The 24,628-nt window shown below is 34.1% G+C and overlaps 3 protein-coding genes and 1 pseudogene across 5 annotated transcripts; 3 read left to right on the top strand and 1 right to left on the bottom strand.

The window, feature by feature from the left end:
- Window positions 1-4,422: 4,422 nt before the first annotated feature.
- LOC18046009 ((S)-2-hydroxy-acid oxidase GLO1) lies at window positions 4,423-8,106 on the bottom strand. The gene is made up of 12 exons (XM_006442171.2): window positions 7,793-8,106; window positions 7,495-7,667; window positions 7,252-7,376; window positions 6,976-7,022; window positions 6,217-6,294; window positions 5,965-6,089; window positions 5,791-5,857; window positions 5,635-5,697; window positions 5,337-5,406; window positions 5,128-5,228; window positions 4,890-4,994; window positions 4,423-4,755 (listed from the first exon to the last, which is right to left on the bottom strand). The coding sequence occupies exons 2-12, from the start codon at window positions 7,632-7,634 to the stop codon at window positions 4,564-4,566; spliced, it is 1,113 nt and encodes a 370-aa protein (XP_006442234.1). The 5' UTR covers window positions 7,635-7,667; window positions 7,793-8,106; the 3' UTR covers window positions 4,423-4,563.
- A 2,517-nt stretch (window positions 8,107-10,623) lies between these two features.
- Window positions 10,624-11,801, top strand: LOC112099829 (annotated as a pseudogene).
- A 3,917-nt stretch (window positions 11,802-15,718) lies between these two features.
- On the top strand, window positions 15,719-16,264 carry LOC112099828. The gene has a single exon (XM_024187316.1). The coding sequence runs from the start codon at window positions 15,719-15,721 to the stop codon at window positions 16,262-16,264; it is 546 nt and encodes a 181-aa protein (XP_024043084.1).
- Window positions 16,265-18,642: 2,378 nt separating this feature from the next.
- On the top strand, window positions 18,643-23,281 carry LOC18046007 (probable sugar phosphate/phosphate translocator At3g14410). 3 transcript variants are annotated; one of them, XM_006442169.2, is made up of 8 exons: window positions 18,643-18,921; window positions 20,044-20,151; window positions 20,249-20,283; window positions 20,618-20,730; window positions 21,016-21,277; window positions 21,405-21,673; window positions 22,488-22,649; window positions 22,754-23,280. In XM_006442169.2, the coding sequence occupies exons 1-7, from the start codon at window positions 18,820-18,822 to the stop codon at window positions 22,610-22,612; spliced, it is 1,014 nt and encodes a 337-aa protein (XP_006442232.1). In that variant the 5' UTR covers window positions 18,643-18,819; the 3' UTR covers window positions 22,613-22,649; window positions 22,754-23,280. The 3 variants fall into 3 exon arrangements, with proteins under 3 accessions (XP_006442232.1, XP_024045731.1, XP_024045732.1); XM_024189963.1 differs by lacking the exon at window positions 20,044-20,151 and having other exon boundaries at window positions 22,754-23,281; XM_024189964.1 differs by lacking the exons at window positions 20,044-20,151; window positions 20,249-20,283 and having other exon boundaries at window positions 18,837-18,921.
- Window positions 23,282-24,628: the final 1,347 nt, after the last annotated feature.

Raw genomic sequence — 24,628 nt, 5'->3', positions numbered from 1 at the left:
ATTTATTTCTGAACCATGACCATACTTTTCTATTATGTTGTTTCTTTATTATAAAATAAAAACTATATGGGCCAAACTGTGTTTAACTTGTATGCCATCATGTAGGTTCAACATTGTTTATTTCATATTGGTGCTTTGACATTAGACAATCACTCTAAATATGTTTTGTTCTTTGTTTCTTTCATGAATATGTTAGGAACATTAATTATTAAGCCAAAAATGGATAGGTCTTGGATTCACAGTAATCAATTGTCACCAGAATATGAAAATGGTATCGAATAATTTATAAATTTTGCTACAAAAAATGCTGGAGGCAATAGTGTCATTAAGTGTAATGCCTTATTTGTGGAAATTTATCGTTTGAAACACTTACAATTGTAAAAGATCATTTATATATACATGGTTTTGATGTGAAATATGACAGTTGGTTTTGGCATAGGGAGGAGATTCGTAAAGTCCTTCTCCCCAAAAAGAAAAATATTTTGAGCCATAAAATATATAGTTTGACAATGGTAATGAGTTAGAAATTGGTTAATGATGCTTATAAGGGTTGTAGTAGGGACCCTAAGGCACTTAAAGAGCTATTAGAACAAGCTGAGAAATCTTTATACCTAGGATGCACAAGATTTACTAAGTTAGGTTTTTTAGTGAACTTGTTTAATGTGAAAGGTAAATTTGGATGGTTTGACAGTAGCTTTATTGCATTGTTGGGTGTTTTAGCCAATTGCTTGCCTAAAAATAATGAAATTCTAATCTCTATGTATGAGGCCAAAAAAAATAATGTCAACTTTGGGCTTGGAATATGTTAAAATTCATGTTTGCCTAAATGATCGCATACTCTAAAGAAAAGAGTGTGAATGACTTTATGAATGTCCTATATGTGGGTTATGTAGATGGAAGAAAAAGGATGGTATTGTAGACCACTATACGAAAAGGGTTCTTGCAAAGGTTTTATGGTATTTTGCGCCTAGGTTTAGGTGCATGTTTCAGTCATTAGAATCTACCAGGGATTTCACTTGGCATGCACATAAAAGGGTGGTTGATGATAAACTCTGACATCTGACTGACTCACCATCTTGGAAGTTAGTAAATGAGAAATGGCCAACCTTTGCGTCCAATCCTATAAACATTCATTTAACTCTATCAGCTGAGGGAATCAATATGTAGATATGGCTACTGGCTAATAATTCCTATAACTTATAATCTTCCACCATGGTTGTGCATGAAAAGAAAATTCATGATGTTATCCCTCTTGATTTCTAGTCCTCAACAACTGGGTAATGACATTTATGTGTATTTGCAACCTCTTATTGAAGATTTGCAAACTTTATGTGATGTTGGGGTGGAGGCATATGATGCCTACAGAAATGAGTACTTTAATTTGTGGGATATTTTACTATGGATAATAAATTACTTTCTGGCATATGGAAATTTAATAGGATGCACCATTAAAAGGTATTATGACAGTCCATATTGTGGTGTAGAAATACCAAAATGTGGACTTAAACACAGTGGTAAAAATGCATACTTATGGCATCGACTTTAGCTTTTTCGTGGTCATGAATTTAAGTTCTAAGAAAAAGCCTTAAACAATAGTGTTTATAGTGATCCCCCCCTGAAATTGTTAAGCAGAGATGAAATTTTTCAGTTGAATGAGTGTATTAATAATAAATGGGGGGAAAAGTAATATCCAAAAGCGAAAAAGTGAAAAAAAAATGATGATATCATATGGTGGAAGAAGAAATTCATATTTTATAATTTAGAGTATTGGAAGCACTTACTTGTGCGACATCAATTAACTATTATACACATTAAAAAGAATGTGTGTGAGAGCATGTATAATACACTGCTGCATATTCCTGAAAAGTCTAAAGATAGACTGAAGCGAGGATGGATCTCATGGAAATGAAAATTAGGGGCAAATAAGCACCACAATTTAAGAGAAATTACAATCTTACATGGCTTCCTCCTGCTTGTTACACCTTAACTAAGGAGGAAAAATAAATGTTTTGTACAGCTTTGAAAAGTATCAAGGTTGCTATTTGATACTCTTCAAATATCATGAATCTTGTGTTAAAAAAAGACTTTAAACTCCAGGGTCTTAAATCCCACGATTGTCTTGTTCTTATGCAGCAACTTTTGTCAATTGCCATAGGGTGTGTGTTGCCAATACTTGTCAAAGAAGCTACCATCAGGTTATGTTTCTTTTTAATTCATTGTGTGTAACTGTGGTTGATGTGACAATGCTAGACGAATTGGAGAAGAACCTTGTAGAGACTTTATGTTTACTTGACAAATGTTTCCCCCCCCCCCTCTTTTTTTTTGGCATAATGGTCCATCTCACTATTCACTTAGTGAGTAAAGTTTGAAGATGTCGCCTTGTGTATCTTCGATGGTTGTATCTTTTGGACGCGATACATGAAAACTTTAAAAGGTTGTGTTTGAAATCATCATTGTATAGAGGGTTGCATAGCAAAAAGTTATATTGCGGAAGAAACATAAGAATTTTGTGTAGAATGCATGGAAAACATGCCCACAATTGGGATTCCACCTAGACATGTGCAAAATTTAGAAATTAACAAGCCTATGAGTGGTGGACAAATAGTAGAAGTTGATCGAACTTCATTAGATCAAGCACACTTGTATGTTTTGCATAACACTAAAGAGGTTTAGCCTTACATAAGGTGGTCTTATCTAACTTGTGTTATTTAACTTTATCGATATCAAGTTTTGGCAGTCTAGGAACTTGAAAAATATTTATTTGTAACTAATTTTTAGTGAGCATATGGGTTGGTTGCAACTTTTCCATCCATGAAAAAATGAGAAGTGGTTGCAAGATGAACACAATCGAACATTTACGGATTGGCTAACAGATAAGTTTTTTAAGGAACTGAAGTATAATTAATTTAATTTTTCCTTTCAATTTTAGTTTGTGCTTGTTTAACATTGTATTCATGTCTATTAATAATAGGCAACCATGTTGATAGAGAATAATCATGATGTTAAATAATTTTAGGAATAGAAGTAGTTGCAAGATGGTCCTTTAGTAATTTTTTACTCGTATTAATTTTCTTTCTTATCTTAATTTATTGAAATTACTACCTTAATATTCTTTCTTTTTTTATAGCTACCATTGGGTATTGGTTATCTTTGATGTGTGAAAAATGAAGTTTATTATCTCAATTCTTATGGGGCAGATCCTGATGATTATTTAAAGAACTCATTAAATTGTATGTTTGTTTTCTTTGATTACCATTGTCAATGTAAAATTACTATTACATAGTTCACATATACTTTTTTACAGTTTTTTTTCAGCTCTATGTCAATGTTTATAGCACAAGAACGTAAGGAGAAATGGAATTATAATAAGATGGTTAGATCTGTAAAAGTATGACCTATTACCTCAACTATAATTATATAATAGTATGCTTAATTGTTATTATAATGAACAATGCAATTGCTGATTGTGAATACGTCCCATAGCTAGTAAGTTCAGTCGTGTGTGGATTTTATATCATGAGATTCATAAAAGACATGAATAATGACTTTCCTTTAGTAATGAACAATGTAAGTTCCTTGATTATAATTTAATCTATCAAAAAAATAAGTCTTATGTCAAAGTATCACTAGATAATTTTAATTTTTTATAAACACCTCAATGGGAAGACAACATATTCTAATGCTAAATTAGATAAAGTCCATATTGGATGAGCAAATCATGTTTCTGGAGTCCTTGCTATTATGTGAGGTAAGCCTTACCTATTAATTTACCAAACTTTGTTCATTGAATACAAATATTGCTAGCTATTATTTTATTGCCTAATATTCTAATCTATATGAGTTGTCGCGAACTTTGAATTTGATGAAGTTATATTTTACTTGTGAAGTTGGCTACCTTCTTACACTTGCTATGTTGGAATATGATAAAGATGGTGGTAATTTTGGAGTTGGCTACCTTTTTTCTTTGATGTAAAAACAAGTCTTGGATATTGATGCAACTTTGCACATTTACCTTCTTCTTAGATTGGTATTTGTTGTATGATTCGCCAAAACAGTTAGAATGGATTTTCTTAGTCTGATCAATGTTGTTGGCTTCCTCTTGTGTTGTTGGAAATGAACTATGTCGTTAGCTTTCTTTGTGTTGCAAGAAATGACTATTGTTGGCTTCCTTGTGCTATTGGAAATAAACTGATCATGGTTACGTTTTAAAGTATAAATAAGCTCTAGTGATCAATAAAATTCATTGAGAAAAATTATCAAAAAAAAAAAAAAAAAACACTTGTCTTGTAGTTTGTTCTCGCCCAAAGGAGAGCATCTAAGTTTATCTTTTGCAATTGTTATGAAGCTTTTGACTGGGACCTTATCAATCAACATCCGAGCAAAAACTATATAGATAAAGTTTTAAAGAAAGAATATACAGGAAAGGGCAGAAGTAGCCATAATCATCATAACAGAAGCTTAAAATAATTCAGACTCAATTAAACATGAACAAGTTCTCCAAGAAAAAGAAGTAATAGAAAGTAACCAAATTATTGCTCTTTCTTCTATTTTGCATGCACGTAACTATAACCTGGGAACCGGGCGAGGGAGAGAAGCATCCCATTCAGTGACGATGTGATCACGAGTAATCTCTTTGAGTGAGCGGCAACCACTTAGTGCCATTGCTAGCTCAAATTCTTCACGCAGCATCTCGAGTACTCTTCTAACGCCTTTCTCTCCCTCAGCTGCCAATGAGTACACCACTGGTCGTCCAATCTGAAATCAAGACCATAATTATAAAAGCCTTCAGTCTCCATTTGTTTGAACAGAAATGATATTTTTTATTTTATTTTATTTACTTATTTATTTATTTTTTCTGTTAAGGGACATTGGCAGGGCATGATACTTACAAATATACCAGAGGCTCCAAGTGCCAAGGCTTTGAAGACATCAGTTCCTCGCCTAACACCACCATCCAAGAACACAGGAATACGCCCCTGAGTAGCTTTCACAACCTGAATTTGTGAAGACGAAGATAAAGTATGAAAACATTTTGAGAAAGGGATAATCTACATTCAACCTCAGTAGAAGTTTCGAGCTAATGAAAAAATAAAAAATAAAAATCAGCTGTAAATCGCTTTGACTTACCTCTTCCAGGGCCATGATAGTGGCAGGGACATAGTCAAGTTGACGAGCTCCATGATTGGATACAATAATCCCAGCTGCTCCAGCTTGAACTGCAATCCGCGCTGCATACCACATGCAACAGAGTTGTATGAGCACTCAATAGACTTTCTGGAGGGCTAGAAATTAAAAGTAGCGGTAATAATAAAAGCCTGGAGAGTTATTTTGCTTACCATCCTCTGCTGTGAGTACACCCTTCACCAGAATTGGCAATTTGGTGATTGTTTGAAGCCACTTCACGTCCTATACATATAACATCACATCGCATTCAAATGAAAAGTCTTGATACAGACACAGAATGTTCTGCATCACAATATTTTACTGTGCATTTATTCATTGAAAATTCATAACATTGTTACGTAGTATCTATTGTATTTCTCAATTACGACCTAATTTTAAAGATAGTGGCTAAAGACCTGTTGCAGATAAAATTCAATGTAAGTCTTAGCCATTGGGTATCATTTGATATACCTTCCAGCTCAGAGAACGATCAATTTGACCAGCAACATAGGCAGCAAGCCCAGAGTCATTTGCCTGCTCGACATCATAAAATAAAATAAGAATTATGGAGAATGAAACTCATTGTTCAAACGTAATAGTTCCCAAATTGCTGTAATTCCCGTTTACCTCGTCCATCTTGCCAAGGTCCAAACCCTGAAAATTCTTTAATGTCAAAAATGGTGGTAGAGTGAATCTGTGAAACAAAAACATGTCAGCAGCAGTTCAGAAATGTAAATTGATTTAGGCAGGTCAAAAGGCATATCAACTGAATCATTTGGATTCAAGTTTTAGAAGTGTAACCTGTTCTTGATGTCAGCTTCTCTGCGACCCAGCCTCGGGGTATCAACTGTTAGAGCAATGGCCTTGAATCCGGCTCTTTCAGCCCTTCTCACAAGCTGAGCAACCACATTCCTGTCCTTGTACACCTGAATAATTTAAATATCAAAATGATCAATCAGAAAAAGCATAGCAGTTATTCTCAGATGAAAAAATATGCTAACTGTTTGATTGAGTAAACCTAATGAAGGACATCAAACATGGTAATTGACTTACATAGAGCTGGAAAAAGCGGATGCCAGGTCCTGTTGAAGCAACCTCTTCAACGCTAGAAGTAGACCACGAAGACAATGTCTGAAAATTGAAGCAAAGAGTGGAAGCTTTTACATTAAACCATCCAAAAAATCATTATTACAGCTATAAATTTCGTGCCCCCGGGGGGGGGGGGGGGGGGCGGCGGTGGTGGAGAAGGACCTAAAGTTTCATCCCAAATCAGAAACTATGTGTGATAAGCCCTAGTAAGGTAAAACTTGAAACTGGGAAGTGTTATATATGGTGACTACAGAAAACATTTGTGCATGAAGCAGTCATACTGAAAATCCTAAATATGGTATCCAAATGATGCAATTGCAGGCAAGAGAGTGCTAGACACCCAAAACCTCTGCTTTAGTAATTCTGTAGCTTCGTGGATCTCTGGCATCAACTACGATTCTAGTTCATACATTTCCCTCATTACTTAATGCTATCGATATCTATCTACTCAAGCCTGGCTGCTAAGTCTCTTTCAAAAGCTAACAGGAAAGCTTAATCCATGATTAGGAGCATCACAAGAAACTAAATCAGCATTGAAGCAATCTATGCAATTGCTATAAGGTATCCAACTTGAAGACAAGGCATCTGATCGCGCATGATCTAACTAAAATTGGTGATAATTACCCCCCAAAAGGAAAACGAAAATTGTACGAACAAAGCCTGTAGTGTCGTTTTAAGGGTATATATTTTAATTTAAACTTCAAAAAAGGAGGGAAGCCAAACCATAATCGTTCCAGCAGCCGATGCAGCTCTAGCTGTAGCATACTCCCCTGCACGAGTCAAAAGCATATGGTGTTTGTCAGGATGACAATCACTGCCAATATAGCTACCACTTATGCACTTGTAGACTCGTATTATTACTCTACTGCTCTACCTTCTACTGACCCACAAAAATGTATAACGAAACATAACTTTCAATTACTCAATCAATTATTTGAAGCGACTCATCACAAAAGTCTCGATACAAAGCGGATAAGATTACAGAGAAACAATGATTACCTTCAGGATGAGCCATCTTCTGCATGGCTGTTGGGGCAATCATGATTGGCATCGATATCTTGAAGCCCAAGACAGTGGTACTCATGTCTATTTTGCTTACATCAATCAGAATGCGAGGTCGAAACCTATCAATAATAACAGACCTTAGTCATAAAAATACCACGGCCAATCTATATATCCAAAGAACTTGAACACTTTAAAGATTATATATATATATATATGATGAGGTAACGGAGAGCTCACAGGATTCTTGAGAAAGCATTCCTGTTCTCTTGCAAAGTCCACTGGTCCTCTGCACCTGAAGCATAGTAATCAAACACCATCTTTGGCAACTTTTCCTTGGCAATGGCCTCATACTCCATCACATTTGTGATCTCTCCCATCTTGTCAGTTGACTGTTTTCTACTTAAATTAATCTGTGCAGGTCAAATTCAATTAAATTAAAGAAAACAAGAAAAAAAATTAATTATTATGTTAATCCAATGAAATAAGCTCATACATAATAAAGAAGAAGTAAAGTGAAGCATATGTACACACATACCTAAGGTTTACAAAGACAGTGCAGCAAAGTGCATTCAGAGAAACCAGTAGAGAGAAGACGATGATGAACAAAGACTGAGTTATAGAGGGAGATTTAAGAAATAGAAAGCAAAGAGAAAATAAAATAGATATAAGTTTTCATGGAGACAAAACAAGGGGGCTGATTGAATTATAAGACAAGAAAAAAAAAATTAAACAAGAAAATGCAAGTTGGGTGGATGAGCATTTGGAGGTGAGAAATTGAGAACAAATCTTATCAGGGAAAATGGGTGGCTATCATCTGCATATGGTGTGTGTGTTTCATAATTTTTCTTCTTCATTATCATTATCTCTCTTGTTATCAAATTTAAAAATAAATAAATAAATAAAATGGAATTTTAAGACTTGTGTTGTATTTAAATCTGGATAAATCATGCCAAAGAAACAGACAAGACAAGGGCCGTTGCTTTCCCTCTACCCGCCAGTTAAATTGTATGAAGTTGAATTTCGCGACAAATTTGCGAGTCGGGTACTCGGGTTGGCCCGTCCATAACTCCATTTGTTAGCCAATTATGAAGGCTTATCCGTTTATGTAGTTTGTTTTGTCTTTTCACTTTACTTTTTCCTTTCTCAGGTATATCCGAACGGCAAGAGCGGGTTCAAATCTAATAACTCTTGTTGATATAATATATTTTTGTCATATTAAACTTAGGACTTTTATTAAAATTTTAAAAATACCACATACATAGTAGGTCTTGTCGATGGAATGAGTGAAAATAAATATTTTTCTTTTAGCATTTAGGATCCATTTAGTATATAATAAATGTTAGGGATCTCAATAATTAAATACTAATAACATGTGTTACTCATCTATTAGATAATATATTTTATAACTTATAAAATTATTTAACTACTGCATAATGTATGAATGTAATATTGAGGGGCTTGTATCATCACAAACAGAGACTAGGCCATCTCCAATGTGACACCAAAACTAACACCAAACCACTTTTTACACTATTTTTGGTGTAAAATGCTTCTCCAATGTAACACCAAAACCAACATAAAAATGGTGTTATGAATAGTATTGCACCAAATATGGTGCAACACTATTCATTTGGTGTTAGAAAAAAAAGTCTCAAATATCCTTATTACTTTTTTTTTATTTACATATATGTTCTATTTTATATAATATTTTAAGTTATTATTATTATTTTTGTTATTATTTTTATTTCATTTTTAATTTTTAAATATTATACTAATATTTTAAATAAAAAATATTCAACACAAAAATTAATAATAAAAATGAAATGCCAATAACATTAATTACTAGATTACATATTACAAAATTAAAAATACAAAATTAAATTAACACAAATTAAAAAAGCTACTGCTATTAGTATAAATTAGAACAATTATTTAATAATCTGGGAGATCATTATTAGATCCTCCAATATCATCAAAATATTGGCCAATATTATAGCAAGTATTTTGAGATACTTGGTCTTGCTGAGATATTCTCTGTAAAATCTTAATTTGTTCATTTTGAAAATATTGACGTAAGCTCGGATCACTTATCGAATTTAAATCTTTAAGTAAAATTTTGTTTTCTTCACAATATCTGACCATCTCCAATTTTTTTTTCTCATTTTGGGCTCGTATCATTTGAATTTGATAATTTTGTTGCCTATCTTCACTGCTTTTTTTAAGAATTCCATAAAGTCGTCGATTGTCTTCTTTAATAGTATCAATAACTAGTGAATTTTGATCTTCAACTTTCCTTTTTCCTTTTGCCTTCTTTACTCCAATGGGTCGTTGAGTAGAACAATCGTCAACATGCTCATCATTTATATTTAGTGAAAATGATGATAGACCAGGAGATGCTGATGTTGGAGACTCCGGAGCGGAAGAATCTGATTGTGATGACACAAATTTGCTACTTTGCCTTCGAAAGTATGGTGTTGCAATGCTATGATCATCTCCAAATTTTTCAATATCTTTAAGGATAGGCCATACATGATCAAATTTGAACCCTTTTATTGTATTTCTTATCTTGTGCCAGTAACACCTTCGCTCGATTTAGCTACAAAATAATGTAATTAGAATGCTATATATAAAATAAGTGTAAGATAAAAATAATAAAGACGTAATATAAACTTACAATATCTTGTTCGAAAGCACCGCTTGGATTTTGATTTTCAATTTGTCGAACGCATCCCCTCAGTTTGCCAATTGCAACTAGAATACTTTGCATTCGTTTTTGCAAAGATCTTCTTGGTCGAACTTGAGTGGTGAACTCCAATTTAATTATTGTATTCAATTTCAACTCGAGACAAAAATGCATCTCAAGATTGATTTATACCAACAATGGGGTTTTGGGAAATATCAAGATATATATGACATAAGTGTATATCTTCTTCATGGGTGTATGAAGTACTTCTTGGAGTTGGAGTCATTTTATAGAATAAATGGTTGAAGAGATATGTTTGAGTGAAGTGAAGTTTACAATTGTATTTATAGATGAAAAAGAAACATATCTAATGGATGAAAATAAGTGAAATCCATCCAACGGTTAGTATTGAATATGAGCGAATCCTTATCTTTAAATTTTGAATTATTCGTAGATATAATAAGATTGGGTAAAAGTAAATCTATTATAAAAATGATATACTTATGTGTACTAAAGCTCATTCAATTTACATATCTTTGAAAATGAATTCCAATATTGGAAGTTCATCTCAGCACTTATCATATTCTTCATCTTCTTCAAATTCTGATGGTGAAAATGATGATGATGTAAACCTAATAAATGATATTGAGGCGATCAATTCACATGAAGAAGTGATAATTAGCATGACTGCGAACAACAATATTTGCATGGTTCACTATCTCAATCAACTAAACAACAAAGTGATCCATGGTGGCTCAGTTACTGGTCATATAACAATCAACCGCGATCTTGAAATGACTGATCGTAATCTGTTCAACGACTACTTCTCAAAGAACCCAGGTTTCAATGATTCAATGTTTCGCCGTCGATTAAGAATGTCTCGAAGTTTATTCAGTCATATTACTAATGTCGTGCAAGGTCATGACAACTACTTTATGCAGCGAAGGGATGGCGTCGGCAAACTTGGGTTATCTGGTCTTCAAAAAATCACTGTCGTATTTCGGATGTTGGCATATGGCATGCCAGCAGATGCTACTGATGAGTATATTAAATTGGAGAGTCTACAACAATTGAAAGTTTGAAGAGATTCTGTCGTGCAATTGTGGAAGTTTTTGCAGAGCAATATCTTAGATCACCCAACGCTAATGACGTCGCCAGACTACTCCATGTTGGTAAAGAGCATGGTTTTCCAAGAATGTTAGGTACAATAGATTGCATGCACTGGAAGTGGAAAAATTGTCCAACAGTTTGGGCCAGACAATATGATGGTCCTAGTGGAACCCCAACTATTATTCTAGAGGCTATAGCTGATTATGATCTTTGAATATGGCATGCACATTTTGGTTTGCCTGGTTCAAATAATGACATTAATGTGTTGGAGACATCCTATCTTTTTTTTCCAACCTCGCTTTAGGTATTACTCCTCCTGCTCATTATGTCATTAAATGGAACAAATATAATATAGGTTATTATTTAGCTGATGGTATCTACCCAAAATGGTCTACTCTTATACAAACTATCCATGATCCACGTGGTCCTAAAAAGAAATTATTTGCCATGAAACAAGAAGCATATCAGAAAGATGTAGAATGTGCAATTGGAGTCCTTAAAACACGTTTTGTAATTGTTGCTGCACCATCACGTTTTTTGAACAAACATGTGTTACATGATATAATGGTTGCTTGCATTATTATGCACAATATGATAATCGAAGATGAGTGATGTTAATGCAACAATTAATGATTGGATGCAAGCGCCAATACCAACCGTTGATATAAGGGTAGATGACAATACTAGATTTCAAGAATTTCTTGCTCAATACAAACAAATTCAGGATAAAGAGGCTCAAATTGCACTCTGAAGTGCACTAATTGATCATTAATGGAATGAATTTAGTAATTCGAATAACTAGAGTATTATTATTGTTATTGTATTTTTCTATATTAATGTAATGTTTAATTTTCATAATGTACTAATTTAGTTAATTAAATGCAAATTTAATAATTTTCTATTTTTTTTGTTAATTGATATTACTTATTACTTAATATCTATATTAATAGTAATATTTATTGTGTTAATTGAATTAATTCTTGAGAATTAAAAGAATAAAAAGAAGAATATTTTTTTGTGTAAAATTTAGTGTAAATGGATTGGAGATGAAATAGTAATTTGATATGAAAAAGGTACATTTTTAGTGTTAGTATTACACCAAAATGGTGTTAAGCATTAGAGATGCCCTAAAGTGAGTGTTGGATTCAAGGCTAGTGTTAAAGATTATAGATTGACTTATTATACTCTTGACTATGTAACCAAAAATATTGATATCTTGGCATAATTATTCAAAGTAACTTCTTAGTCCAGAGTTCCACCCAAGCAAGTGGGGGTTGCAGTAGCTATGGAATTTTCTACTAGTGCTTGAACAACTGTTTAAACCAATTGGCTTACCAACCTTGATTGTTACAAAAGGCAATGTTACAACATTGAGCTCGTTGCTGGAGAAGAGAATCCGTATGTATGTTATGTAGCTTACCCATTAGACCTTTTTGAGGAAGGTGCTGGATAGAAAGGATTTTAGTTATAGTTTTCCTTGTGACGATCTGGAATAAGCGTTAGATTGTGATATTTCAACTTGAGACACATTTTATTTAGCAATTTTCTGGATGTTAAATACCATTGGGTGAGTTACCTTTTATTGGCATTAGAAACACATCACGATATGGTAGAGTAACATTTCACAGTTTAATGAATCTTCCATTTATTTAATGGGATGGTTAAGAGATTATTTTTTACTTAAATTGAGATTAAATATTGGAATGCTTAGCATTACTCGTATGTATAACTTTTTAAATAGATCTTGTACTATAAAGTTTTTATAAGCACAAATTTTGGCTAAAGCGTTTTCACTGTAATTTTTCTCTTTTGTCATATACGAGTTGTTCAAGGTAATGTTAGGAAACAAAAAATGAAATAGAATTAGTAGTAATAAGTACAGATGTATGCTCTTAAATGATATTATATCCCCCACCCAAGGTGCATTTGTTCCCAATCGACTCATTACTGAAAATATTATCATAGGGTATGAGTGCTTGAATAAGATTAGACAAAGTAGGAGCAAAAGAAAAGGTTTAGTAGCTCTGAAATTAGATATCAGTAAAGCATATGACATAGTAGAGTGGAGTTTTGTTATATGTACCATGCAAAAACTGGGCTTTTCTGAAAAATGGGTGAATCTAGTGATGAATTACATTTCGACAGCAAGCTTTTTTGTGTTAATTAATGGAGTGGCAAAAGGTCTCATCCACCCCCAAAGAGGATTGAGACAAGGATGCCCTCTTTCCCCTTACATTTTTATAATGTGTGCAGAAGTATTTTCAAATTTGTTGAAGCATGCAGAAAGTCAGAGCTTGATACACGGCCTGAGATTCAGCAGAAGTTTGTCAATCACTCACCTCCTTTTTGCTGACGACAGTCTGGTTTTTTCAAAGGCTTCCCCTACTGAGTGCAGAAAGTTTAAGGGAATTTTTGATGGTTATGCAGCCGTCTCTGGACAAGTGTTTAATTATGACAAGTCATCTATGCTTTTCAGCTCCAACACAAACCAAAGTCAAGTGGAGGAAATCAAGAACATATTTGGGCTGAATATTGTCTCTAAGCATGAGAAGTACTTGGGTTTACCATCCATGGTGGGAAGAAAGAAAATCAACTTCTTTAATGAAATTAAGCTGAGAGTGTTAAATAAGCTGTCAAGTTGGCAAACCAGGAGATTTTCTAGTGGAGGGAAGGAAGTCCTTATCAAAGCTGTGGCGCAAGCGGTTCCATCATTTGCAATGAGTGTGTTCAAAATTCCTCAAGGCCTCTGTGATGATATTGAAAGGGCTGTAGCGAGATTTTGGTGGGGATCCTCGGAAACTCAGAGGAGTATACACTGGGCAAGGTGGGAAAAGCTGTGTAGTGCAAAAACAAGAGGTGGGTTGGGTTTTAGAGAATTTTCGAGCTTCAACCAAGCTTTGATTGCGAAACAAGGGTGGAGGGTTCTGCACAATCCAGACTCTTTAATGGCTAAAATTCTCAAAGAAAAATATTTCAAGCACATTGATTTTATGAAGGCTAAACTGGGGTCAAATCCCTCTTTTGTTTGGAGAAGTATTTTATGGGGTAGACAATTGCTTCATGAGGGTTTAAGGTGGAGAGTAGGTAATGGGCATAAAATTTCAGTGTTCAGCAGGAACTGGATGAAGAAAGGTGAGTTTCATAACCCGACATCTATAGCAAGGTTATCTAATGATGCTGTTGTGGCTGATTTCATTGATGAGAAAAACCAATGGAAGCAAGAGATGGTTGCTCAACATTTCCCTAAGGAGATCACAGAGAGAATTATGAAGATTCCCCTTCCAAAAACCCCCCAGGAAGATGTTATGATTGTTGAGTGTTAGAAAATGCATATTTATAAAGGAGAAAACCGTCATTTTACATTTTAAGTCTTACTAACAACCCTTACTTTTATATATTTAACCTTCTTGTGATTTAATTACATGTGTTTTATTTTAATTAAGTATTTTATGTATTTTAGGGGCATTATAGTCATTTCACAATAAAGGAGAGATCAGACGGCAAAACGGACATCACTTTTGAACTCAGGACGGTCGAAAACCTTAGGAGGAGCATAAAAGGAAAAATGGCACTATTCACATGTACGGTACTATTCACGTGTACGGTACTGTATACGTTACTGTTCACGACACTGTTCACATAGACGAATGATGACGTGGCATTGACCGATGATGTGGCATTGACTGATGAGGTGTCACGATCCTGTTGGACTAAAATTCTTATGTACTGTTGATGGTGACGTGGCAGCATATCAGTGGACGAAAAATCTCGCGTACGGTGCATGCATCACACGGGATTATTTTCAACCAAACCGCGTTACTGTTCAAAGTCGGGTCAAACTGTGTTACTGTTCATCCGCGTGGTCAAACCGTGGACTGTTGACTGATGACGTGGCGCAATCCTGAGCGTCCAAACTATTTTTAATCCGATGGCCATGATTTACTCCATGTATCTATAAAAAGGGGGCCTCCCCCCCCTAATTTGATATCTCTGAATCCATTTTTGGGATCCATTTTCTGTAATTCCTTCTCCATCTTGTATTTTCTTCGTATTTTAATAAATTTCTATTTTGCCCCTAGTTCAATTATGAGTGGCTAATTTTCTTTCAAGCTTGGGTTGAAGGTGAAGTCTCAACATGTGTCATGGGCTTAATTTGGTAAATTTATTTTTTCTTCCCCTCTAATTTTTGTGGATGTTTTGACTTCTCGTCGACAAATAATAATAGTCTTGTCTAGATACCGCCTTGGTTACACCGGCTCTCTAGTATAAGGTTATTATTATTTGGCACGATAAGCCCTTAGCACCATATTGATTAGAGCGTGGTTCATGAGGTGTGGATTCCCCCCTCATGATTTAATTGGCATTAATACGAATTATTTAGCCCATGATGCATGTTGATACGGATCCAGATACCCAAGTACGTTATTTCAATAGAATTCTCTTCAATTTCTTCTCGCCATTTCAATACCAATTTTAGAATTTATTCTCGCCATTTTAATTTAAGTTGTAGCATATTCCAAATCATTTCCACCACAAATCCAATCACCCATTCACAAAATTAATTCTACACAATTAAAATCCACCTCCTCGTGGGATCGACACTCGTCACCATTGATCTATACTATAATAGATTCGTGCGCTTGCGAGTACATTAAAATTTGCACAACAATGATCTGGAGTTATGATAAGCATGGTGCTTATTCAGTGAAAAGTGGTTATCAGTTAGCAGTCAAGCTCAAATATCCAAACACCCCAAGTTGTTCAGATGCCACCAAATCAAAGTGGGAAGTTATTTGGGCTAATGAGATCCCTGAAAAAATTAAGTTTTTTATGTGGCGAGCTGCCCATAACTTGTTGCCAACCATAGATAACCTCTGGAAGAAAAAAGTGGTGATGGATTCTGTTTGTCGGAGATGCCATAGTAACAGGGAAGATGTCTTTCATGCATTGGTGGGATGCAGAGCTGCTAGGAAGGTGTGGAAGTTGACAGAATTTTATGAGGATATAAAGATATTGGCTCATCAGGATATGTTGTGTGTTCTTCAAGAATTAGCCGGGAAGAGGAAAAAAGATGATTGGGGGCTGATAATTGCAACTTGTTGGGCTATCTGGTATGCAAGAAATAGAGTGGTAAATGAAGGTAAGCAAGAAGATCCCCAAATAACAGCAGCCCGGGCTGCAGCAACTGTAGAGTCGTACTTGAGAATTAAGTGAAATATAAGTGTGCAACCCAAGAGGGGGGGTGAATTGGAATTTTAAAAATTATCCTAGCAAAATCCACACAACAAGCAATCTAATGTCTTAATAAAAATTGAAAGCAATAAGTTCAATCAAAGTACAATAATTAAATAGCAAGGGAAGAGAAAGCAAACTCAAGGATTTTTACGTGGTTCGGCAATCCCCGCCTACGTCCACGCCTCTAAGCACACCGGGCTTGAGGATTTCACTATCCAAGCCTTTCCAAGGCTTCAAACGATTACAATTGACTTCAAGGTGTCAATGAACCTTTACAACAAGAGATTATATCTCCAATCTCTTCACCCCAAGTGTTTCTCATACTTGTACTCTCACAATTTGATGTGAAATGAAAAATACAACAATCAATCTCTCTTTAAGAGTGGATATACAAATTGAAGAACAAAGATGATATAATGAATGATGATTCACGAAGTTGAAGCTCTGTTGTGTGCACTTGTTCTTGCTTGCTTGGATTTCCAAAAATGAATTAGTTTTGAGTTTATATAGTTTGAACTCAAAAACTAGCCGTTACTAGCCATTATGCACATTCTGGGCGTATCCGGTTTGCCGTTTATGGAATCTGGTAGGCCGGATTTATGTTACCGTTAAGGCAAAATTTTGAATTTTGCCTATCCGGCTTACCGGATTCCAAATCCGGTAAGCCATTTTCGTTCTGGATGTATTCTGCCCCGAATCCGGTTTTTCAGTTTTTATAACCGGTAAGCCGCTTGCTACAGTAACCTGCACAGTGCACTATTTTCTGAAATTACAGTTTACCCCCAAAGCTTTATAAAACTATACTACGACTTAAAAAGTTATGAAACTTTACAAATAGGTCCAATTTCAGAATTTATAAGTAATGCTTTGTTTATCCCAAAACTTTTTGAAATTATGATATAGCCAAAAATGCTATGACACTTTTCAAATAAGTCCTTCACCAAAATTTCAAGCAATACTTGTTTATTTCAAAGTTTTCAAAATTCTTTCAATTAAACCATAAACTTTGAAAAACAACCAATTTCATAAAATTATTTTTCCATTAAATATGAAAAATTTATAATGTGAAAATAATGATTTATTTAAAAAGAATAAAAATAATCAATTTCATAAAATCATTTTTCCATTAAATATAAAACATTTGTAATGTAAAAATAATGATTTATTTAAAATATATTTTTCAATAATTTGAGCTTAAAAGATTAATCATTCTTAATCTTGTTTGTTATCATCAAAATCAATATTATGAGAACATATATGTTAACATTAAGTGTCCAAATGTCCAAGTTGTTCCAAGTCAGCACAACAATAATCAACAGGTGTGGAATCCCCCTCCAATTGGTTGGTATAAAGTGAACGTGGATGCAACAATTCAAATGGCAAATTCGAAGGCTGGGCTAGGTGTAGTGATTAGAGATTCAAGCGGGAAAATTTTGGCGCAACAGTTCAGAGCACTGGATTTAGAGGAGATGTGGTTTGTATGGAAGCGGAAGCTGTGTTGTTTGGAATTCAAGTTGCCTGCCAAGTAAAATGTGATCCAATCATTATAGAGTCAGATTCTTTAGAAGTGGTGGAGCTATCACTGCAAAGGAAGAGCAGCATGGCAGAAATTTGCTGGGCAGTGGAAGAGATACAAGCATGTCTAAAGAACCAGAGCAGAGCATCAATTCAATTCATTCCTAAAAACTGTAATGTAGTAGCTCCCTCATTGGCAAAAATAACCTTAGATTTTAAAAGCCTTGTAGTTTGGCTGGAGGACTTTCCAGTTTAAATCATGTTGTTACTGTCAAAGTTTGTTTAATTAGAAAGCTTTACTTTCTCTTCAAAAAAAAAAAAAGTATAGATGTATGCAAACTGATATTTTAATATTCCTTTTTTTAAAATTATATATATATAGTACTGACTTGATCTAAAATTCTGAATTTTATTAAAATTCAAAAAAACTATTAAATCATATATATATATATAATTTAATATCTTTTTCGAACTTTAACAAGTCTTGAATTAGGAACATTTATATATCTGACCATCGTTAACTTCGCTCTGTTCTATTAACGAAGAAATCCTCGGGTCCTAATGGTACGACAACACTTGTTGGGCCTATGAAATTTTATATTTTAAAAAATTGATGGTGTACTGTAGGAGCGACTGAGCATACCACCTGGGCAGATCTTACAAAAGCTTGACTAATTTCTCTTGATCCTCTCTCTTCTCTCTTATTCATAGGCCCAAAGTGCAAAGGCATTTACATCCAGAGTGGCCCGTGGGCCGAAAAGTGAACGCGGCTTATGCATTTCAGTTAAAAAGGCTGTTCATATTTTTTATTTAAAATTTTAATAGTTAGACGAGACAGCGAAGATAACAGTGAGACCGAGAGCGAGCTAGTAAAGTGTGTAAAGACTAAAGAGCAGACAGCAGAGGGCTGAAATTAGAAAAAATAATAAAAAAATAATTATATATTAAGACAGAAGAATTAATTAGAGAATTGCGAGGGATTAGAGTTAAGTAAAGCGGAAGCGGAAGCGGGAGCGGCAATGGCGGATCGGGAGAGAAGAATGTTTAGAGAACAAGTGTTAACTTACGCATACATTCTCCTCTACATCGCTCTCTCTAGTGGTCAGATCTTCTTCAACAAGGTCAATTCCTGCATTATCTGTTAATTCATTGATTTTTTTCCAACAATAATATTCGTCATTATTTTGTTTGTGATTGCTTTTATTAATGTCATCTTAGATTCTCGACTAAATTGAAAACTGATTTTTGTTCTAGTACTACTGTCCTTTCTAGTTGAGCAACCATATTTTAGTTAGAGTGGTCAAGTCACTGAAATTTATTTGGCTAGTTTGACTGTGATTGAGGCCCTGTTTGGTATTAGGATCGGGCAGCTATAACTTAAAAATTACAGGACTAAAAGTGTTTGATAAATACTTTTAGTGTACGATGAAAACTAACTGATCTGGTTTGGAAGTTAAGTTGATTTGACTCACCACTTGTACGATGAAAATCCTCTAATATTTTTACTATTTTCATCAAAATTATTATTTAAAAGTCATATTTACTATGCAGTATTAATTTTTATTTCATAATTACACTGTAATCTATAGCATCTCAATACTAAATAGAGCCTTAAGCTTCATTTGTTATTGCAGTGCTGTGAATTTTAAGCTCTAGCTGCTGAGAAACGGAAGTTGATAACATTTGGTAAATACTAATAATTTTGGTTAAATAGTCGGACTTATATAGCTTTTTCACCAATAAACCGTTAAGGTAAATTGCGTTAGCTTCTAAACCTCTGTTGCAAGTGTTTACTAAACACTTTATGGCTATTAAGTGTGGCTTAAAAAGCTACAGCTGCTAGGAAATAATACTGAATGGAAGTCTTAGTGCATAACATTTTGTGATATTGTGGTCCATCACTGACAAGTCTTGAACCATTTGTTTCTTGATAGTTTGCTACTTACACAAAAAATGTAATAATGGGGGAAAGCGTTTTCAAATGCTCTTAGTTGGAACTGATGGGTTGCAAGGCTTAAAATATTAGCTGCAAGGTCTATCTTTTTTTTTTCTCATTTTTAAAGCCCTGATGTCTCATTTAACATATTTTATCTCCTGAAATAAGTAAGACCTTTTTGTTACAATTTAGTTGATGTCCATCTTATTAGAGTTTAACTTTGAGTGATTCTTTCCTGCATATTCACATATTTTATGGGTGTATGTACAATTTGACCGCATTGGTCCCATCCTCTTCCAAAATGCAGTGGGTATTGTCATCAAAGGAAATAAACTTTCCTTTTCCTCTTGGATTGACGCTGCTTCACATGGTGTTTTCCTCTGTATTATGTTTTTTGCTCACCAAGGTTTTCAAGGTATCTAGCTTGCTATATATTATGCCAGTGTCTGAGTTTTTAGTAGTCAACTATTTTGTGCAACTCTTGAATGTATGTTATTTGTTTTTCCTAATAGGTCATGAAGGTTGAGGACGGAATGACAATGGAAATGTAAGCATGATGTTTGAATTTGCAAAGTTGTGGTTACTGAAAGCTCTTGATGGCTGATTTATGAGTCTTTTTTTATGGTAACAGCTGCAAATGTTGTATTGGAAACTTAGAAGATATGATCATAGATTCTTTCCGGAAATGAAGTTAGATAATGTTCCCTAGTGGTGTCCACTGATTCAGATCTGTATTAGTTCTATAAAATTGAATTTTAAATATAATTGTAAATTTGAATGCGTATGAATGTAGGGTAACCCAGAAGATGTTAGTTTGATTTCACATTAAAACAATCAAGATGAAGAGCTGGCCTAACTTTAATTAAACTTTATATATGCAGATACACGACATCAGTTATCCCTATTGGTGCAATGTTTGCAATGACCTTATGGCTCGGAAACACTGCCTACCTCTATATTTCAGTTGCATTTGCACAAATGTTGAAGGCAATCAGTAAGTAGTTACCATTCCTGTTTCTTGTTCAGCTCATGGATATTCATGATGATCTTAGATTTTTTGTGAAGTTCTAGGTAGCATAAATTTTTCTATGCACTCTAACGAGAGATTTTGTTGTCCCCCAATTTATTGAATGATAGTTAATGTTCTTGTTTCTTGTTCCTCTCATGGATGTTCATGCTGATCTTAAATTTTTTGTGAAGTTCTAGGTAGCATAAATTTTCCAGGCATTCTAATTAGAGAATTTTCGTTGTCATCCAATTTCTTGAATGATATTTGCAGTGCCAGTAGCTGTTTTCATTCTTGGAGTAGCTGCTGGACTTGAGGTAATGAGCTGCAGAATGCTATTGATAATGTCAGTGATAAGTTTTGGAGTTGTAGTGGCTTCTTACGGGGAAATAAATATAAACTGGATTGGAGTTGTTTACCAAATGGGTGGCGTCGTTGGTGAAGCTTTAAGACTTATATTCATGGAGATTCTGGTTAAGAGGAAGGGTCTCAAATTAAACCCTATTTCTGTCATGTATTACGTCAGTCCCTGCAGGCATGTTTCAATTTATATAATTTGATTAATTTCTTTAGCTTCAAGCCATCGCTTAGTTAAATATTTGTTTTCTTATGCATCCAGAAAACTTATGCATGTGGCAACCATATATTAATTTATTTTGCAGTGCTCTTTGTCTCTTTATACCGTGGATCTTTCTGGAGAAACCAAAGATGGATGCACTGGAAACATGGCACTTTCCACCGCTTATGCTAACACTGAACTGCCTCTGCACATTTGCTCTCAACTTATCAGTTTTCCTTGTGATCTCACATACAAGTGCTCTGACTATCCGTGTTGCTGGAGTGGTTAAGGATTGGGTGGTTGTCTTATTTTCTGCCCTTCTTTTTGCGGATACAAAGCTGACAATTATTAATCTTTTTGGCTATGGCATTGGTAAGTACATGAACATCTGTGTTTTCGAGTCTGTATATGAGTTTTAATCTTATTGCAACCTTCATATCTTTGTTTGATGGCTCCAGCAGCAGAGGCATCAATTTTCCTATGGTAGAGAATATAATATTTAAGATGATAGTCAACATCTGCTTACAATTTGGGATCTGGTTTTGTGGTGGATTCATATGCAATCTTGGGAGGGGACAGTTATCAACTTTTAAATTAGACCTTGGAGATAGACAATAAAATGGGACATGTTGACTTGTTTGTGAGGATGTTGGCCTTGCTAGTTATATTTGTAGCATCCGCCATGCACCGCTGCCTGGATCAGAAATTCTTTTGTGTGGTAAAACTGTACATCTATGCTTTAGATTGTCTAAACATTAGACCAATTTTTTGCAGATTGGATCCTGCAAAGTACATTTTCTATTGTTGAAATTGTTTATAACATTAAGATCTGGAATATTTTGAAATTTCATTTTTGGTTAGATGCTTGAAAATTATTTGTTCCGGGTAATAACGCTAAGTAGTTGACAATTGTAGTATTAGCTCCAAAGGAGTGTGGTGCTGGCCCTAGGGGAGGAGTGTTGGGGGGGTTTCTGTGGAGTTGTTTTCTGTCTGTGAGTTGCAATCTTATGCTTTGGGTAGTCTGATGCACCCAAACTTGTGTCCTTTGTACCAGGACTATTTGAATGAGATGTAAAGAAAATGTTGAGCAAGTTAAGGGCTGCTTTCTGAAAAAGCAATTCTAAAATCTTGGTAAATGTTTCTGTTTTTCTCTATTCATCTGTTTTCTTATTTGTTCCATATGCAGCTATTGCTGGTGTGGCTGCTTATAATAATCACAAGTTAAAAAAGGAAGCTTCTCGAGCTATTTCTGATGACTCACAACAAACACAACTGACAGCAACAACTACATCATCTACTTCTGAAAGATAGTTTTCAGCCAACAGTAATCTGTGAAGACTTGTTTGAGGTAATAATTTCTAGCAACTGATCTTCTCTTTGAAATATTAGCTATCTCTTTCTGTAGAACTGTTCTTATTTCTACGTTTTTATTCTGTTCTTTCTTTATTGTAGGAAACATCGACGTGTTTGTAGTTCTTGATAACTCTTTCGGTGAAGCATCAATTTGTAATAACGTGTATTTGTCTTGATGGTTGCGGCTGCTCCTTCATTATGGTATTTTTTTATTATTGCCGGTTTGGAGCTGAATCAACTCCTGCAGATGAGAAAGTGGTGTGTAAAGATGTAAAACTCCACCACTGTATCACCCTGAAAAGAAACACTTGCAACAGATGTTGAAGGCTATTTTTCTGAAAAGATTGATAGGTATTTCATACTCTCATTTTCCCTTTTAGCAATTTTCTTTAAAATGTTCAGTACCATATGGTTGGTATATAAGACTATGACAATACACCAAGTTTTGTAGTTCGAATTCTATGTACTTTGGGAAGCCTGCACTGCAGTTTACAAACCTTTTTTGCCTGTTGAAGCTCAGTTGTAAAATTCGAGTCAGAATCGATGTTAAAGCTCCGAGGAAGGAGCTGATTTTAATTGGCTCTAATATATGTTAATCACTCGGCTTAAATTACATGAAAAAGAGGGAAGTTGGATATATCCCAATTTTATCTTGTGAGGTTGATGAAGAAATTGACAATGGATACAACAATGCCCGCAAAATTCATTGCTAGTTTTTATAAAATGGTAGAATTAATTAGATAAATTAATTTTAATTAGGAAGGTTACCTAACTACTGCTATACCTTGGTCTTTCGTAAGCAGAAATTAGGTTAGACTCTTTGCAAATTTTGGATTTTGCTTATTGTCAAAATGACCTTGTTGAATGCAGAAACAGATTGCAGATTTGCCATTATGAAATCCGTTCCCACAAAAAATTTAACTAAATCCACCTCAGACTGTAGTGAGTTTCTTTTTTCTTTTAAAATAAAAATAAATCTGCCCACCATGAGCTTTAATAATTACCATATGCACTTACAACACACAATTACCAAACGCACTTACAATTCATAGTAGATTTTTTGTGGGTCTTTTTATTTAAAATCACAAATATTGAAAAATACCTTTAACAATATATAAAAACTTAAATTATATAATTTAAAATATAAATTTATAACAATAATCTACAAAATCCATGTAAATAACAACTTAAAATTTCAACATTAAAACAAATACATAAAATATATTAATCTAATATAAAATATTTTTATTGTAGGCAAATTATTATCACTAATATCAATGTCTTGCTCCATCTTTTAATCGATATTCAGGTATTGTCAACAATATTAGCAAGTAAATTTTGTACAGCTATTGTTAACAATAATTAAGCAAATAAAAACTTAACTTTAGTAAGCAATTATTAGGTTCAAGTCATTAAAACAAAACAAAAAATATATCAATTAAAATAAAATATCAATAATATTAAACTTGAAATTATAAGATTTCTACTTATTAAAAGCTTATTGTGTGTGTGTGTGTGTGTGTTGTAGGTAGATAGGTTAGGTTTAGAAATTATAAACTTTTACGATTGAATTTTTTAAATATGGTTTTTATGATTAAAATTAAAAACATAAATAATTAAAATAAATAATGCGGGTTGGTGGATATCTGCACAAGTATTTGAAGAATTTTTTCTCAATATTAAATTTACCGGCAACCCACAACAGGTTTAAGTTTGAAACATTAAACCCACTCGCAACCTACAAAATTACTTTAGTAGGTGAGTTTTTATAGGCAGGTTTGGACGAGTTTACTAATTCGTAGGTAATTTTGCATCTCTAAATGTGATCTTTTGACATTGACATTCAATAAAACTTAATGTACAAATTATTAAAGTGTACTTTTTCGATTAACCTTGGGGTATATACAAAATTTATCAGGGGACCTAAATGATAAAAGAAATTATATGTGACAAAATTGTTATTCCCTCGCAAAT

This window comes from Citrus clementina, unplaced genomic scaffold (genome assembly GCF_000493195.1).
Source record: "Citrus clementina cultivar Clemenules unplaced genomic scaffold, Citrus_clementina_v1.0 scaffold_3, whole genome shotgun sequence".
NCBI classification, from domain to species: domain Eukaryota; kingdom Viridiplantae; phylum Streptophyta; class Magnoliopsida; order Sapindales; family Rutaceae; genus Citrus; species Citrus x clementina.
This window is presented reverse-complemented; position numbering and strand designations above follow the sequence as displayed.

Bases quoted from the DNA above. Each gene is read 5' to 3' on its own strand.
- LOC18046009 (XM_006442171.2), bottom strand. From the start codon at position 7,634: ATGGGAGAGATCACAAATGTGATGGAGTATGAGGCCATTGCCAAGGAA. The intron at 7,023-7,251 runs GTAATCATTGTT...TGACTCGTGCAG, and splicing joins GAAGATGGCTCATCCTGAAG to GGGAGTATGCTACAGCTAGA. The intron at 5,698-5,790 runs GTAAACGGGAAT...GATGTCGAGCAG, and splicing joins ACCTTGGCAAGATGGACGAG to GCAAATGACTCTGGGCTTGC.
- LOC112099828 (XM_024187316.1), top strand. From the start codon at position 15,719: ATGATCTGGAGTTATGATAAGCATGGTGCTTATTCAGTGAAAAGTGGT.
- LOC18046007 (XM_006442169.2), top strand. From the start codon at position 18,820: ATGGCGGATCGGGAGAGAAGAATGTTTAGAGAACAAGTGTTAACTTAC. The intron at 18,922-20,043 runs GTCAATTCCTGC...TCCAAAATGCAG, and splicing joins GTCAGATCTTCTTCAACAAG to TGGGTATTGTCATCAAAGGA. The intron at 20,284-20,617 runs GTAAGCATGATG...TTATATATGCAG, and splicing joins GACGGAATGACAATGGAAAT to ATACACGACATCAGTTATCC.